Source organism: Chiroxiphia lanceolata, chromosome 1 (assembly GCF_009829145.1).
Source record: "Chiroxiphia lanceolata isolate bChiLan1 chromosome 1, bChiLan1.pri, whole genome shotgun sequence".
Taxonomy (NCBI): domain Eukaryota; kingdom Metazoa; phylum Chordata; class Aves; order Passeriformes; family Pipridae; genus Chiroxiphia; species Chiroxiphia lanceolata.
In genome coordinates this window covers 83,644,505-83,660,817 of record NC_045637.1, presented here as the reverse complement: position 1 = coordinate 83,660,817, position 16,313 = coordinate 83,644,505, and the positions used below count along the sequence as shown (strand labels likewise).

Below are 16,313 nucleotides of genomic sequence, written 5' to 3'. Positions count from 1 at the left end.
GTTCTGCTGCAGAAATTTAACACATTTCTTTCTTTCCTAGAGATCTGCATAGAAATGGTTTGGATTTAATTTGCTTAGTCTGAAAAAGATAATGTCTTTCTTCCTACCCCTGCAAATCTCCCTCTGGCTGCAGAAGGAAACCTGAAAGTTTTAGAAGTCACTGTGTGGTCTTGTTTCTGCTCAACACGGATAATTCTGGTTCTGAAACATGGGCAGCTTCCAATGTTCATTACTTCCCTTCTTTTTAATCATACTGTACATGTGTAGACACATATTTCTAAAGCCATTTCTTTCTGCTCTACTTCTTTATGACTGTTCTGTCTTTTTATGGTACTGCAGATGTTCAGTTACTTGGTTTTGTGGGATTCTTGTGATGTCATGTGTCCTGCTACTTCCAAAAGTGTATTATTTGAAGGTTGCCTCTCCCATTCACATTTAACAGATAAGAAATACCTGTCCATAGAACGAATTAAGACCAGAAAAATATATCTTTTTCTGAGGAAAAATTTAGCAAATATTGGTGTTGGTACAGGTGAAGTGTTCTTTTTCTACTAGGTACCTTTGCCAGCAATTTTTTTACCAGAAATAACTCAAAAATAGAGACAACTTTTTTTCTCACGGTTAGACACAACTCCATCTATGTCAGGTTTGGGAACACATCCCATTGGTAGAGCCCTGTAGAAACACCCAAATTCCCTTGTGCAGAGCTTTCTGCAAGTGTTTGCCTCATCTTTCTTCCATGCACTTGTCTACATAGAAAGATGTCCTGGCACGACTGTATTGGAGGCATGGGCTGCTATGTCTCCCCATATCAGTGCTGCTGTGGGATATAATTGGGTTTAACCTGAAATAATCAAACAAACACAAAACAAAAACACCACCTCCCCCCATTTTTCTGAGATAAACTGACTCTTTTGGGAGTTGGGATGAAAAAGCTACAGTAGAAACCTTATTCCAAGTGTAGAGATACTACTGTTCTGCACTAGCACAGCTGGAATAGTCTCCCAGGTCCCTGTTTCATCCTGACTCCACTGAATTCCGTGGCATCTTTTAATAGGTCTCCTGCTGTTAGGTCAGATGCTTTTCCAAATTAAAAGGCAACTGCATTGCCATCTCTCTACCTGGCTTAGCTAAACTTCCTAATAATATTATTTCTTCTTAAATAGGTGTGGTTGTAAGAAGAGCAGGCTTAAAACAGCCTTGAAACCCACTTCATAGCCCATAGTCCAACACTTGTTTATCTGTAAATGACAACTGTAGCACTGTGTGAAAGCATTGTTAAATATTAATTTCTATCATCTAGCACGCTGCCATGCAATAAAGTGCAAAGAAATTCTACTGCAAAGTTTTGTATTCACTGCAATATGGCACTTTCAATATTTAATATGCAATACTGATTTTATAAATTGCACTTTGTGGTACTGCCAAGCAAGAAGAAAAGGAAGAACTGAACTCTTCCTGCTGTGTGAGAGATGCTAAATTTGTGTAATTTGCAGGAAAAAAAATAGATCTTAAAACCTAGATGCATAAATAATAATGTGGATGCAAGTTTGCCTCAAATTTTCTTAGAAGAATGCATTTGCTATTCAGGTACCCTATTTGTGGTGACATAACATAATTTTATATATATATTTACATAACAGGCATGAGTAGCCATTCTCTATTATTTACTGTGTCACTCAATGGACAAGAAATAATCAGCTTTGAATTAAAAGGAAAGAAATCAAACCAATCCAAAACTCGCGCTTGGACTGCTACTAACAATCACTAAATCAGACAAAAGCACTGTACAAAGGTAGGAAAGTAGTTACAAGTTATCCTTCTGTCTTGTTAACCCATCCCTAGAAGTGACTAATGCAGGCTGACCTGCAGAGTGGCCCAGCCCCTTCAGGGCACAGGGTCTGTCTTCAGTAAAGCGCCAGTGATTCCCTCTTCCCGGTGAGCTGGGGGTGGCTCACAGGGCTGAACACCTGCACAGTTTCACAGCCACCTCTGCCATCCCCTCCACACACAATCTGTTTCCTCGGGGCTGAAGGAGAGGAAAGGACAGTTCACTGGCTCGCTTTGGGCATCCAGTGAGCTCCAAGCTTGAGGTTATTTGCTGGAGGCAACCCCACAGTGAAGGGTGAGAGAGGCGCACGTTTAGGAGCCCCTGGAGGGATAGGCTGGCCCCCCTGATTGTATGAGGGGAGCAGCCAGAAGTGAGGGACTTCTGGCAGGTGGTGCTGAGCATCTGCTGCTCCTCCACATATCTGAAATCCAGATGGTCTCTCCTGTCTGTCAGAGCCAGCTTTTGGACAGATTGCTTCCTAGAAGCTCTGATTTCATGGAAGCCATGAAATGCTAGGCTTTCAAAGGCTTTTATCATCTTAAATTACTTAGGGGCCCTCAGGAGGACATAATAAGTGTCTAGCTGTACCATTACCATCATGATGGGTGCAATGGGCTCAGGCCCTCTAAGCAATGGAGTTGGGAACTGATGGACTTAAAACATTGTGAGAGGCCTGCCTCAGGGAGGCTGGGGGCTCAGGACCCTTGGAAAATCTGGGCTCTTCGGCTCTGTAAACCCATCCAATCTATCATGTTGGGCATCTGCAAGCCACTAGCTAATCTGCCCTACACCCATAGGTGTGCAGTTCTCCCCACTGCAAAGGAGTCCCTTCTTGCCCCAGCCAGGCACTGCAGCATGGCCGGCTCATTCTCTTCCATGTGAGCTGGTTTGCAAAACCTGAAGTTACATCATTGTGGTTGTAAAAGTCTAGTACTTGGGACTCTTACTGCTCTCTTTAACTCACTAGGAGTAATGAATACCAGAGATTAATTTTTAATCCCTCTTTATTTTCTGTTTATTAACTTTTTTCTCATTTCTCTTTATTTTTGGAGTAAATTGGAGCTGTTTAGTTTTCAGACTGATTCACTTAAGGTCTGGCAGAGGGGGAATAGATCCATTCCTGTAATTCTGGTATTAAATACTGTTTCAAAATTAAATAAATGAGAATAGTTATCTATGAGGTATATTAAAAAAAAATTAATTCCTTCTTTCCTTGACACTGAGCCATGGGCTGGTTCCCTACTTTGGGACACAGGGTCGCTTTTAGCTCCTGGAAATTGGATATGCCCCATGGCAGTACCTTAGGATTTTCTCCAGACAGTCTCTCCTAGAAGGCTGAATTTGAAGAGCAAGGCCATTAAACATTTCACAAATCAACTGAAATTCTGAGTGGTGAGCAAGCTATCATGAAAACAGTTCTGGTCTAAGATTATGGTGTCTCCCCCCACCATGGACAAAAATTACTTAGCTTGGCAAAGGAGATAAACATACACACAGAGACTTGTTCTAAGGTGGTAGGTAAGGCCACACAAAAGAAGAAAAAACCCTCCTGATGGATTCTTGGAAAACTCCAGCACTTGGGGAGACATTCCCAGAAACTGATAAAAGGATTAAAATGAAGAAAGGAGTGATACGGTATGGAGATAACATGGCCTTTTTTCAAGCACATCCTGCCTGCTGGGAACTCAGGAAGTGGACCTTTGGGCTTATTTCATCTGTCTATCACCCCAAAATTAGTTTACTGACTATAGCCACTCAAACTGCCTAAAGAAAAAAGGTATAAAAAAAGATTGGATGCAAGCAAAAATCATGGAGAAGTTCCATGAACTCTGCGGAGGTAACCTATGGGCTACCTCTTCTTCCTCCATCTTCTCGGGATGCCTTGGGGTGAACGATTGCTTTATACATATATACTAATTTTACTTTTGCTCCATAGTACTTTAAAATTTTTCCTTATTACTTTGTTGTAAGTTGCTTTTGCTTTATAGTGTGTACTTAAGTTTTTTGCTTTACTTACTCTTTTTAAGTTCTTACTTATTTGTAAGTTGCTTTTGCTTTAGCGTCTGCGCCTATGCTTTGCATTGCTATTATTACTACATAGTTTTAAGTGTGTTTTTTTGTAGTTAGACCCTATTCCAGACACAGCGAACTCCAAAAATTATCACAAATTTGCATTAATAAACATGTTATTTTATGAACTGTTAGAGTGAGTCCATTCTTAGATGCTGACAGTTTCCTCAATGGTGAAATAACTCATAGGAGAAATTTGCTGAAGGGATTTTCTACTTCTATTAAGTGCAGTCCTTATATATAAAAGGTATCAGATGTCCTATCTGTCTCAGCGAATCTGTTAGCAAAGGGTCTCATTAGGTGAGACACTACCAGACTGTTTTGGACATTAAATGGCTTTGATCTCCTGGAGGGAGGACACTGATAGATAAAAACTAAATTAATACAGGTTGGACAGAAGATTCTTCTTTTCTGCCCCTTTTAACGTGACAGAAAATGGTACCAAGAAAGTGGGGTGTCATGAATATTCTTCTGCAAAAATGCAGATTTACCTCTTCCCAAGTGGAGAAAGAGTGCACTGAAATGTTTAAAAAAGCTAAAGGAAAAGTTGTGAAATGCATGGACCACCTTAAACTCTGCTTGTGAACTGCAAAGAGAAACAACCGCTAGAAAAACAAACAACCAAATTGGTTGTTGGAGCCAAACAGCCTCAAAAGTCAATAACTCATCCAGATATGGGAATCTGGAAAGGAGATATTTGCTATGATAAAACCAGAGAAAACTGTAATTCTAATGAAAATGAATGTAGTGTTTTGCACAATGATTCCTGCTCTCCAATAGAGGTGGTAAAAATGCAAGAAAATACAGAGAAACTGGAATTACAATTCGAACAAAAAGTGTGTTTTGTGCACAACAAAAATCTAAAACTTTACCTCCTTCTAAACTGATCAGTGACGTTGAATATGTGGTTTTGAAATCAGAAAATCAAGTATTAAAGTTATTGTTAACCCATAAGAGGGGAAACAGGAGAACAACTGAAAACTCCAGTTTCTGAACTTGCTGCTATAAACAAGTCGTTTAGAACTGAAGTGAACAACCTTAAATTTTCACTTGCTACAGCAGACTTCGGACAAAACGAGCTGCAGGTAAAAGAGGTGTTATATGCTAAAAAAGAAAAAAAACCTTCCAGCGAAACTGCTTGCTGTTAAACGCAATCAAACAAAGCTGTGGAATGTGCATACATTAAAGAAAAAAATACAAAGTGTTAGACTCACTAAAGTTAGTGTTTGCCAAGCTACTAAAATCCACCTAAATAAATAGGTTGTTTGCTCTTAGCTTTGCGATTAAAAACTCTGCATCTGCAGGGTGAAACAGAATTTTCGTAGTTGATATGAACTCAGAAAACCAATTAATATTAACTATTACAGGCACTTGTGTGCCAACGCATTTCTACAAGCAGCTGCTGTGCTTAATATCGTGAACTTAACAACTAAAATACACCAAGCCTACTTAGGTATTCACGGGGTGGTAACAACTCTCAAAGAAAAAATTTTATCACTCACTCAGGCTTTGTTAATTTTCCTGTCTGTCTGGGAAAAAAATGTAAAGACAAAATTGTGGATTACCTTTTGCTTCAAAAAACTGCATACTAATTTTTTGACTGCTATTAAACTATCAAAATCTGACCTTAAATCAAGAGAGATTGAAATCCAGTCAATGCTAAGGCAGTGGGATGCTGAGAAGCTGCATCGACTTTCCAGACAGCATCCAGCCACTGGAGTAAACTGAATGGAACAAGTGTTACCTATGAAACTGATAAAGCTAACTCATGGCTCCAGGGTGAGAAGCAGAAGCCTGTAAAAAACCCTAAAAGAAACCCAGCTCAAACAGTGACTCTTGTCGAATCTTTACAAGCAGTCTGATCAAAGATCAGACTCCCTCTGATCAAAGATGCGATTCACCCCCAAACTCGGAGACTAAACTGTCAAAACTAAGTGGCAAACACTTTGTGAAGCCAAAGTTGAAATTTTTTCTTAATCTTAAACACCTGTTTCTAACCAACCTCACTAGTTCAAGAGTGAACCAAGCATATTTCTTTTCTTTCCTTCTGTTTCACAGGAATATGCATAAAAAGAAAGCATACTTCAGCAAAAACAATGTGATCTTATACTTCCTTTTGTTTTTCTTACCTAGCTGTTTTATTGCAAAGAATTAAACATCAGTGCTTGACTTTTAACCACTGCGTTAAACAACCTGACTCATTAAGTGATAACCTGCAAGAGAAACCCCTTTGGGACTTATGTTTTTTTCTTTTTTTCTTTTCCTCTTTCTCTAGGAATGCAACACAAACACACACACTGACAACTGAGCGAAGAGACTGACAGCAAATTTCTCTTAAATTCTTTTCACTTTTGTAATATACACAGAAACTAAGTCTACACTCGATGAATTATTCCTTCGGTTGGTTTTTTTTAATGATTAATTTATAGTAGGTCAAATTTTCACCTCATCTTTTTATAGGAACAAGCTACAAGTGAATCAGAACTGGCTGAGACTGATGAAACTTTTAATAATTACTTAGATTATTAGTTTATTAATTCTTGTAATTTGTTTGTGTTTTCATCAAGAACCATTTGTTGGAAGACCAACTATTAACCAAGTTATATAAAACAAACCATTTTATGTATTGTTAGTTTAAATTTTAATAAGTTTACTTTGTCTTTTCCCTTTACTAAATATGAGAATAGGGTGGAAAAAACTTTTACCTCATGAATATATAACTTTATTTCAATTTAAAAATTCAACCAATTCAACTTGGAAGTAGATACCAGGATTTACGCATGTCTGAAATTATATAAATATGTATTAACTTTTCCAAGTCTTCCTCAGGAGACTCTGGATTTATTGAAATGATTTAACTAATTTTTTCTTCCTGTCTAAAAGGAAAGACAACTACAGAATGCAAAAAAGACCTGCAAATAAAATAAAATAATAATAATAAAAAAACTATAACCATTTTTAATGAAATATTTATATTCTCCTAAGTACTTCTTACTTTACCTTACTTCTCTTATCTATGCTAATCAATCATTGTTAAAAGAATGTGATAAGAGCAATTCACCCACTGAAGAAAAAAAAAAAGGGGAAAAACAATTTTACTTTAACACAACCTATGCTTTCATCTTGTTTATAACAGAAACACGGTATAAAGTTATCATTTAATTTTATAAAATTTATGTGTGATGGGGTGATCATAATTAAAAAATGCGTACTTCTAAGTATACTTCTGCTTAAACTAGTTTTTGTAAACAGAAATGGACCATCACAAAGAAGAATGGAAATCACCACTTTCTATCTCTAAAAGGAATTAACAAAAACATCATCTCAATAGGATACTAAATTAAAAATAATGCTCTAAATGCATGACAACAGTGTTACGCCTTGTTGTAAACTATACTAAAAACGAAAAAATAGATACGCCTACTTTTTTTAAGCATGAATACTAACGTAACTTTAAAATATACCTTTAAACAGACCCCAACTCTCAAGTGAGCTTGGGCCTTCAATTCTCAAATGAGTCAAGCTGTTGATACAAAATCGTATTTCTACAATTACACCATCCCTGACAACCTTATATGTGGAATGCAATTAATATCCTGAGAACAGGACTGAAAGTTCTAATAACTTGAGCTCTCAAATATTAATATATTAATAAACTGGTTACGATTACCACTGACCTAAGTAAATCGAAACAACCATCTACAACTTTTCCCTTTTAACTTTGGGAACTAATCAATGGCCTTTAACAAATCTGTTATCACGAGAGGGAATTGATTAAAAAAAAAAAAAGAAAAAAAAGATCATCAGTCAATCACAGATGCATTTAGCATCATCCAAACCAATGTCTCTTTGACTCTAAGACGCAGCCAGACACACTGATGGATACAATCAATAACAACTACTATCATAAAAGAAAGGTGAAGGAAAAACACCTTACCTATTAAAATTCAAAACATGATCTGGAATAATACAATTAATTTAAAAATATATATATATTTTAAAAAAAAATAAATCCTGGTGGTATCTAGCCAATTTTACCTATGATCCCACCAGCAATACAATTACAACTTTTCTGCTGACAGTACCTTAAAACTAAATTACTACAGAACTATGCTCTACCATCTAGAACATAGAATATGAATATGAAAATATGAAAATTCTTCTTTTCTGCCCCTTTTAATGTGACACTTGTGATTAAAATTTTACCTTTTGGTGAAGTCTTTAACAAACTTGGCTGTGTAGTTTACTTTAAAAAATGAGTTATAGTTATAAACCCTACTTTTTCAGGCCACTGGAATGACAATTAATTCTCACTTCTCACAAGCCCTGTGCATTCAGGGCTTGAATCTGGAAGAAAAAAAAAAAAAGAAAACAACCCAAACCCATGACAATTTACTTCCTCCAGTAGAATGCCAACGTTTTCCATTTCTAAAGCATTTTCCAAATGACTTACATGGTTCTTGCAACATCCTGATGAGGTAGGCATTACTTCCCCATTTTACAGATAGCATAACTGGGCAGAGTCAAGTCAGGAATCCACTCTGGGCATCCAGGTAGAGAAGGTGAGGACAAAAAAAACACTGTTTCCTCCTCTGCAATAGCTCTGTTTGCTCTAGTGGGTGGCAGTCACTTTGAGGCCACTCCTCCCCATCTGCGCATGAGAACAGGCAGAAGTAGCTGGATATGAACATCCTGACTCCCACCTCCCCAGTGCAGTGGCCATCACTGAACTGATGTGCAGGTGGAGGCCAACTGAAGAAGTGCAAACAAAAGCACAGTTATGATCTGTTCCTTTGTCCAAGTCATGACCTAATCTGTGGTTGGATTTGATGACTTTCCATGTATTGCAAAGCAGGTCTGGGTTAGAATTGGGAAATCATCTAAGAATTAGATACTGGGGCTACTGACCACACACACGTGCACGCACACACATCTCTCCAGCAATGCTAGGTCAGAAGAATATATACAGAGAAGTCAATGAACTATATATATGTGTGTGTTAGTATGATTCAGTGCAATGGGGGCAATGTCAAGTTCTAGAGAAACACTTAGGTTTAAATGACCATTAAGCCTTTCTACCACCTCCATGAGTAAAATGCGTGTTTGATGTTTTTTCTTGGCTTACTCTTACTTGTATAATAAACCTTCGTTCCATCACCACTACTTTTAACTATAATACATAGGGTAAACTAGGGTACCTCATTACAATGGGATGTGCAATACACAATCGACAGAGCAATTGTCTGAGCTGAATAGTCTGAATACAAGTAAGAAGAGCAAGTGAGCTTAAACAGTAATATATCCCAATTTACAATATAAGCAGAACAAGTAAAAATACTGCTCCCCATCTGATCCTTTCTTTCCCCTCCACTACTGCTGTGCCTGTAAGACTAGCCTGGTAAACTGGATGCACTAAAAAATAAGGATTTTGCCTCTTGGAAGCTCAAAAAATGATATTAGAGAAAGTTTTCTGATGGCTAACCCACACAGACTGCTGTCATTAGACAATTCAAATGGGTAGAATAGAGAACCCTTTTCACACAGCTGTGGAGAAATAGAAAGAAATAGCCACTTCACATATCCCAACGCTGTTTCTGAAAACGAGGACAGGAAATAAAAAGAAAGAAAAAAAAAAAAGGCAACATATTAAGAGTCTTTGTCACTGTCCATTGAACCATACATATCTGCCAGCTTTTTAAACCGAGGTCCCCAGTCACTGAGGTAATCGTAGTCCTGATCTCCGTCTGTAGTCACCGACTCCAAGGAACTGAGGGACTCGGCCACAGAACCATTACCTTCATATGCGTAGGTTGCTAACGAGTCATATGGGGGGGCTGTTGGATCTGTATCATTTTCCTTTAACCTTTGGTTAATGAAATCTCTGACATCCGTGTTATCCCGTGCTGTTGCAGTCCGCCGTGGTATAAAAAGTGTTTCGGGCACAATGTCTCTGCGCAATTTATTATCATCTATGGCTTCAGGATTTCTCAGTGTGCCAATATCAAATGCCTGGGTGTCTTCCTCTCCACCACCTTCATCATTATAACTGACAATGTTGTCTCTGATGTCTTCTTTGGAAATAATCAAAGGCTCTTTTTTCCTCTGCCGTCTCAGTGCTGCAAACAGCACCACTGTAACTAGAAACAAAAATAACAGTGAAAGAAGGTTAATCCCCAACTCCATTAAAACCCAGAAGAAATGCTGCACCTCAGCTCGAATTTGAAGTTTTAGAAAATGTTTTGCAAAACTGAAAATGTGCGTGCCAGGTTTTCAGGCTGTGCTTGCTCTGCCTGTGAGTTCCTTGGGAGATGAAACGGCATGGATGTGCACTAGAAGAAAGGCGATGTCAAGCTTGTAAGAAGCCAAGTGGAGTGTCATTTTGTCAGGAGGCCCTTTGTTACTCAGAGTCATAATAGTAATTTTGACGTCTTGAGAACAGAAGTAGTTTCATGATAGTTGGGATGGAAGAAACACTTTCTTCAAAATAAGCAACGTCAGATGTTATTTACCTTGAACCTCTGGGACAATATGTGATTTCTGCTATGGACAAGGCTGGAATCTACTGAGCTTAGCAAAGCTGAATTACAAGATAAGTAAATCTAGCCTCCTCTGGAAAAAATGTCTGCAATATGGAGTGGATTTTGAGCCAGCATAAAGTCTGAGTTTTATTAACTTCCATGGAATGTTTTTACAATGTACATCACCTTAAAAAAGTACATGGCTTAAATCTTAGACTGATGATATATGACAAAGTTATTTTTTAATCTGCCAAAGGCAGATTTCTGAAACATATTTTATGTTCTTCATTTTAAAGTGTGCGTGTATGCATACACATATTTTTCATTTATTTGGAGGGAAGGAACTCTTTCAATGACCCTGGTCCAAATTTTAATATTTTTGCTCAATAATGATTCTCAGAGCTGTTGGAGAAGTGGACACAGAGGAGGGAAAGGAATATGGTAAACGCTTTCCTACTAGGAGCTAATTTCAGATTTATCAACTGGAGTATACATTAAGGCAAATGGCTGAACATTGACAAATGAACAGCAGCAAGGAGCAGGGATGTATTTCTACTATCAGTGTTGCTTTGGTAGTTTGAGGTCTGCATCGCCCAGTATTTCACCTCTGCTGTGCAAACTCCAAGGGAAGACGCATCTTGCTGTCTTTATAGTTCTTTCACAGCAAAGGAAAGCAGAAATGCCTAAACTCATTAATATGAGATGATAACGTGGATCACAATTATCTTTCATGTCAGCTGTGTTTCTAAAATGTATGTGAGTCAAAGCACAGTAACTGTTAAAGACTTTTTTTTCAGTCCCTTCCTCATTTGTAACCTTTTAAAGGACAGTGGCAAGGACTCAGGGTGTCCCCAAACCGAAACGAGCCCATTGAAACTTGTCATTCTTAGCTTCCTTCGACAGACAAAAGGCTGGTTTGTTGGGTTTTTCTGTGGGGGATTGGGGTGAGGTGGTGTTTGTTTCATTGGTTTGGGGGCATTTTTGTGGGGGTTTTTGTTTGTTTGTTTGTTTTTATATTATGAGCTCCCCTGTAGGATTGCTAAGAGCAAGAATACTATCTGTAGGTGTGCCCAAGCATGTTGTAGAAGACGTGTTTTTTCTCTCCATTGACTATGGAAGGATACCAAGAAGACAGGATAAAGTAGGAAAATGCTGTGCCTTATCATGGGAATACTGGGAATAAGGAAGGACATCTGTCAATACAAGTTGAAATAAGTGAAGTGGTGAAACTGAAGGAGAGATGGTTCAGATGGTGGCAATTCAGGCTTTCAGCCTAATGATGAGAATTCACTTGTGTTGTCACAGAAGGGTCCTAATCTGAGTGATGCCTCTTTGTGCTGCTGTGCAAAAATGCAGTAAGAGATAATTCTCTTCCTCGAGAGCATAAAGCTATGACACTCTGTGGGAGGACTGGGGAAAGGTGTATGTGACAGAACAGAGATAGCTAGAGAAAATTTCGGAGAACTTGAAAAAAAGTGTCAATTTTGAATGGGCTTCTGCAATAGCGACTGGTAAAATGGTCTGAGAAAGCGCAGGAATGACAGATTTTACATCGAAGGGTTGCTGAAGTAGCTTATTACAAAAAAAGGTGTTACACAGAACATGCAAGGATGAGACTTTGACAGTTATGTCACATGTCTGATATGTGGTTTTTACTATTTTGTGCTGAACTTGCAGGCAAAAACGTCCATGAGAAGTTACATGATAAAGTACATCACCTTTATTTGCATGTCAGTGTTTAGCAGTACCTGAGGCTTCTTGATAAGCTGCTAGACTTACTCAAACTCCAAATAAACCTAGCAATTTACAGTCACTTTTTGTTGCTGCTAAACTTTGAGCTGTGGTTCAGGTCTGCCCAGAGTATTGTTTTTCACTCAGTAGTGGTTGCACATTCAAACTCTGCAACCAACCTGAAAATGGAAAATTATATAGCTGAGTTAATTGAAAATCTGCTTATGGGGCATGGTGGCGTGAGCAGTAACTGACATAAAGTGCTGCTTAGCACACAGAATCAATTATTTTCGATTGACATAAAACAGGAAATCATTTAATGTCAGATTGATATTAATGAGCACAGTCGTACTAACGAGTGCAAGACTACCTACAGCATTACATTTCTTCTTCTGGTAAGGAACTTAACACAAAGTGAGCTGAATCCTTAGGGGCAATGATACTGTGTTTTGAAAAATGAATTTAACAGTGAATTAAAGATAAGATTGTTATTGTGGGAGTCTTTTCTGAAAATGGGATAGTGCTTATTTGAGCAAGCCATATTATACTGTTAGTTTGAGAATCACAAGGTGGCTTTTGACTCATTACTGGAGAGGGAAATTTTGCTAATAGTGAAGGTTGGGATGATTCTGCAGTGGTGCTGAGCATGTCCAAGGAAGATACTAGTATGGTAAAAAGAGGTAGAATCACTGAGGAAGTATTTTCTCCCCTGCTTGCCCCTACTGCTATAAAACTGATCTGACTCCCTTCTTTCCTGACTAATAACATCTCCCAGAGAACAGCCTGTGTTGTATTGCACAGTCCTCCGCACACTTACAGACTATGCCTAATGGTCATATCTCTGTTTGCAGTACAAGAGGGATAGAACCTCAAAGGAATGTGAGAGATGTTTCAAACTGTTCCTATATATATATAAAAATATATATATATATATATATATATATATATATATATATATATATATATATATATATATAAAATGTTGACCACCTGTAAATGTGACCTCTGTACATCTTTCACATCCAGGATCCAACCTCTTCCTATTCACAGGTCCCTGAAATGGCACCCTGCAGCCTCTGAGAGAGTCCTTTAGAAGCTTTCACCATAGTTTTCCAACAGAACAGAAGCACTGAGACTTGTTTCTCCTCAGTTTAGATATTGGAAGTTAATTCTTTAAAACTAAGTTATCTGGCCTTCTTCTATGGTCAATGCAAAGGGATGGACACCTGCACAGGGTGATGAGTCTGGTCCTCCTCAGATACCAATAAGGAAAGAGATTAATGTCTCTCTACAGCTGTCTCTTTCCATTAACCGGGGGGTAGAGCCCAGCTGTCTCCTCTTGCTTGTACATTGCTCACTTTTAGATAACTAAGATTAGATAGGTTGTATTCTATACACCCTATCTGTAGCAGCCCTCAGAGGAGGAAATAAAATAATATACATGCAGGATAAGACAAGATGTCTTTACCTTGCCTTTGTCCTAGTCTTGGAATAATCATTATAGCAGTGCAAAATAACCACGAAAGCAACAAAATGTCCCTGAACTACTTACCAAGTAATATAATGATACAGAGAAGAATGGCAATAAGAGCCCCAGTGCTAAGACCAGTAGGATGAATCAAGGCTTCTGCATTGCAGGACAGCATCTTGCCTCGATGGTCACAAGCACATACTCGAATAGTCACTGTTTCAGTGCTGCTCTGGATAGGGTAATCATTGTCTGATATTACCACTGGCAAGAAGTAGGTACTCGTTTCATGCCGGTTATATCTGGTTTTTCGAGTGTAAATCCCTGCTGTGTTATCTGGAAATATACAAAGCATGCATTAAGTCTTCATCTGAAGACTGAAAGCAAGAAGAGATCATAAGAAAAGTCTTCCCAGAAGTTCACCTCTGTTGTCCTGTAGTGTAAAGTTTGAGCTGCTGGCTGCCTCAGGAGCTAAGGAGAATGAAAACTGATGTCCATTGTAAGAGTCATCTTTATCAACAGCACTTAATGTTTGTATCAGCTGAAACGATAAGAACAGAATTATTTTCAAAGTCAGTGGACTTTATTTATGTATCTAGGATTGTAAAGTAATCTTACTAATTTTTTTCTTCTGTTTTTAGGCAAATGATGTTGTTATAGTGAGCTTAAGAAAAGTGATGCTGTTTAGCATTACCATACTATTGTATTCTATACCATCAGTCAGTAACATAATGAATTTGAAAGTTGGCAGGAAAATCATGTTGAATTCAACAGAAGGCTTGGGTTGATGCCACTCCAGATGGGTAGGAAACCTTTGCATGTGATAAGCAATAGAGACGAAAGTGAGACAATCCAAGCTGACTGTTTATTTATCTACCCAAATCTCACGTCACAGAATTAGTGTGGCTGAATCTTCCAAATTATCTGCTACTTTGAACTACTTAGCAATAGGACGGGTTGAGTGAGAGTTATCTAGCATAAAGTAGTTGTATCACAGACAGGATCTGTAACAGTTACAGCCCTGAAACAGTTTTTGACGGAGACAGTGGAGATGCCTGAATAAAGCAGAGAATCACGGAATGAAAATGAGTCAGGGATAACAAGGTGCAGTACAGAAAATAACAGTCTAAAACATACCGTCGTGTTAGCTGCAAGAATACTAAGTGAAATCAGATACTGCGCAGCCACTGTTTAATTTTGCAATTAAGTTTGATGCAATGCGAAGTACACCCTCTTGATGAGGTGATGCAAGAGCAGTAGCAAAACTGATTTAATTTGGAATATTTTCTTAGTACAAGGAGACAACACACCTGTTCTGCTTTTGCATTTTCACAGACGAAGGTTTCGTAAAACATGGCAAACTCTGGAGCGTTGTCATTTACATCCAAAACCTTAATGAACACTGGAACGCGGCTGCTTTGTTTTGGGTTGTCTGAAATGATAAAACCAGAGTGAACAGAGATTTTATTTAGCCCAGCTGCCAACGCAGTGCAGCAGAGGAAAAGGACAGACTTCTAGGCTCATTGCCTTAATTCTTCTCACTCACAGCGCTTCACTTAGATTCTGTTGATTTCCGGTGAATGCATTATGGATGTATGTAGTATCATTACTCTAATTCTGTGTAAACTATAGAGTTAAGACTGGATAGGACTCCAGGATTTACAAATTCCTCTGAACATTCCAAGTATGATTATGAATGTATTTGTGATATATACATAAATATAATACTGGACCTAAATTAAATCTATATATTAGCCCACTGATACAGTTTGGTATCTAGAACATATCTCCTTCCTTAGCTCTGAAACAGGACGACTGAAGAGTCATGAAGATGGCATTGAATGGGTTTTTTCCTCTCCACTTGTTAAATATAATGTTTTGTCCCCACAAATCTTGTGACACAGTTCCTTAAGCTACCATGATTATCATTATGTTATAGAAATAGTAACTGCAGCTGTGATCACAGATGTTTTCTAATCTGCTATAAATTGATTTGGTTGGTGTTCCAGAGTAAAAACTAAAATGTATCAGCTGAAGACCATAAATCCTATATAGAATCTGCAGATCCCCATATGTAAACAATTTTTTTCCCTGTAAGGACTGCATTGTGCCAAGAGATTGAATTTCACAAAAATATTCCTGAGTATAAAATACTGACGAAAATATTGGCGTCTTTCTAGATAAAAATGAAAACCTCTGCAAATGCACCATACGTCTATGAGGGAAAGAGTGGGATTGAAATTAGTTTCATTTAAAATAAATACCTTCCCCCTCTCTTATATGAGGGCTCACACTGAATTTTGCTATGTTAATTTCCTACCCATGTTAAAATAGTTTATTAATGCATTTTAACCTATGACTCAATGAAAAAATGTGCAATAAAACATAGCAGATCTAAGACTCTATGTGCTTCTACAAGTATTAACTACAGTAGCTTGTTGACTTTATTATTACATTTATTCATTATAGTAGCTTGTTGACTTTTAATTAAAGTCCTATTACTGCATTTATCATAGTTTTATAAATTTAAAAATGCCTTCTCCAAAATAGGCACTGTGTATTTGTATTACAGAGCTCAGTCACTGGGACAATATATTGTGCTTTAATGCTCCACAGTCCTACTGAAGTTAGTATGAGTCCATTAGGCACAAACTACCTTCTATTATGAAACATTGGGCTAAATTCATCCAATGAA

At 37.9% G+C, this 16,313-nt stretch overlaps 1 protein-coding gene across 3 annotated transcripts in view; it reads right to left on the bottom strand.

Moving 5' to 3' along the window:
- Nucleotides 1-322: 322 nt before the first annotated feature.
- Nucleotides 323-16,313, bottom strand: part of LOC116790993 (cadherin-6) — a 109,538-nt gene continuing 93,547 nt past the window's right edge. For 2 of the 3 annotated variants that reach the window (XM_032696622.1, XM_032696633.1), the window contains exons 9-12: nt 14,929-15,050; nt 14,042-14,159; nt 13,703-13,954; nt 323-10,038 (exon numbers count right to left, since the gene is read on the bottom strand). In XM_032696622.1, coding sequence (XP_032552513.1) covers nt 9,548-10,038; nt 13,703-13,954; nt 14,042-14,159; nt 14,929-15,050 — 983 coding nt within the window. In that variant the 3' untranslated portion in view covers nt 323-9,547. The remainder of the gene's footprint in view (nt 10,039-13,702; nt 13,955-14,041; nt 14,160-14,928; nt 15,051-16,313) is intronic. The other variant, XR_004358586.1, reaches the window with a different exon arrangement.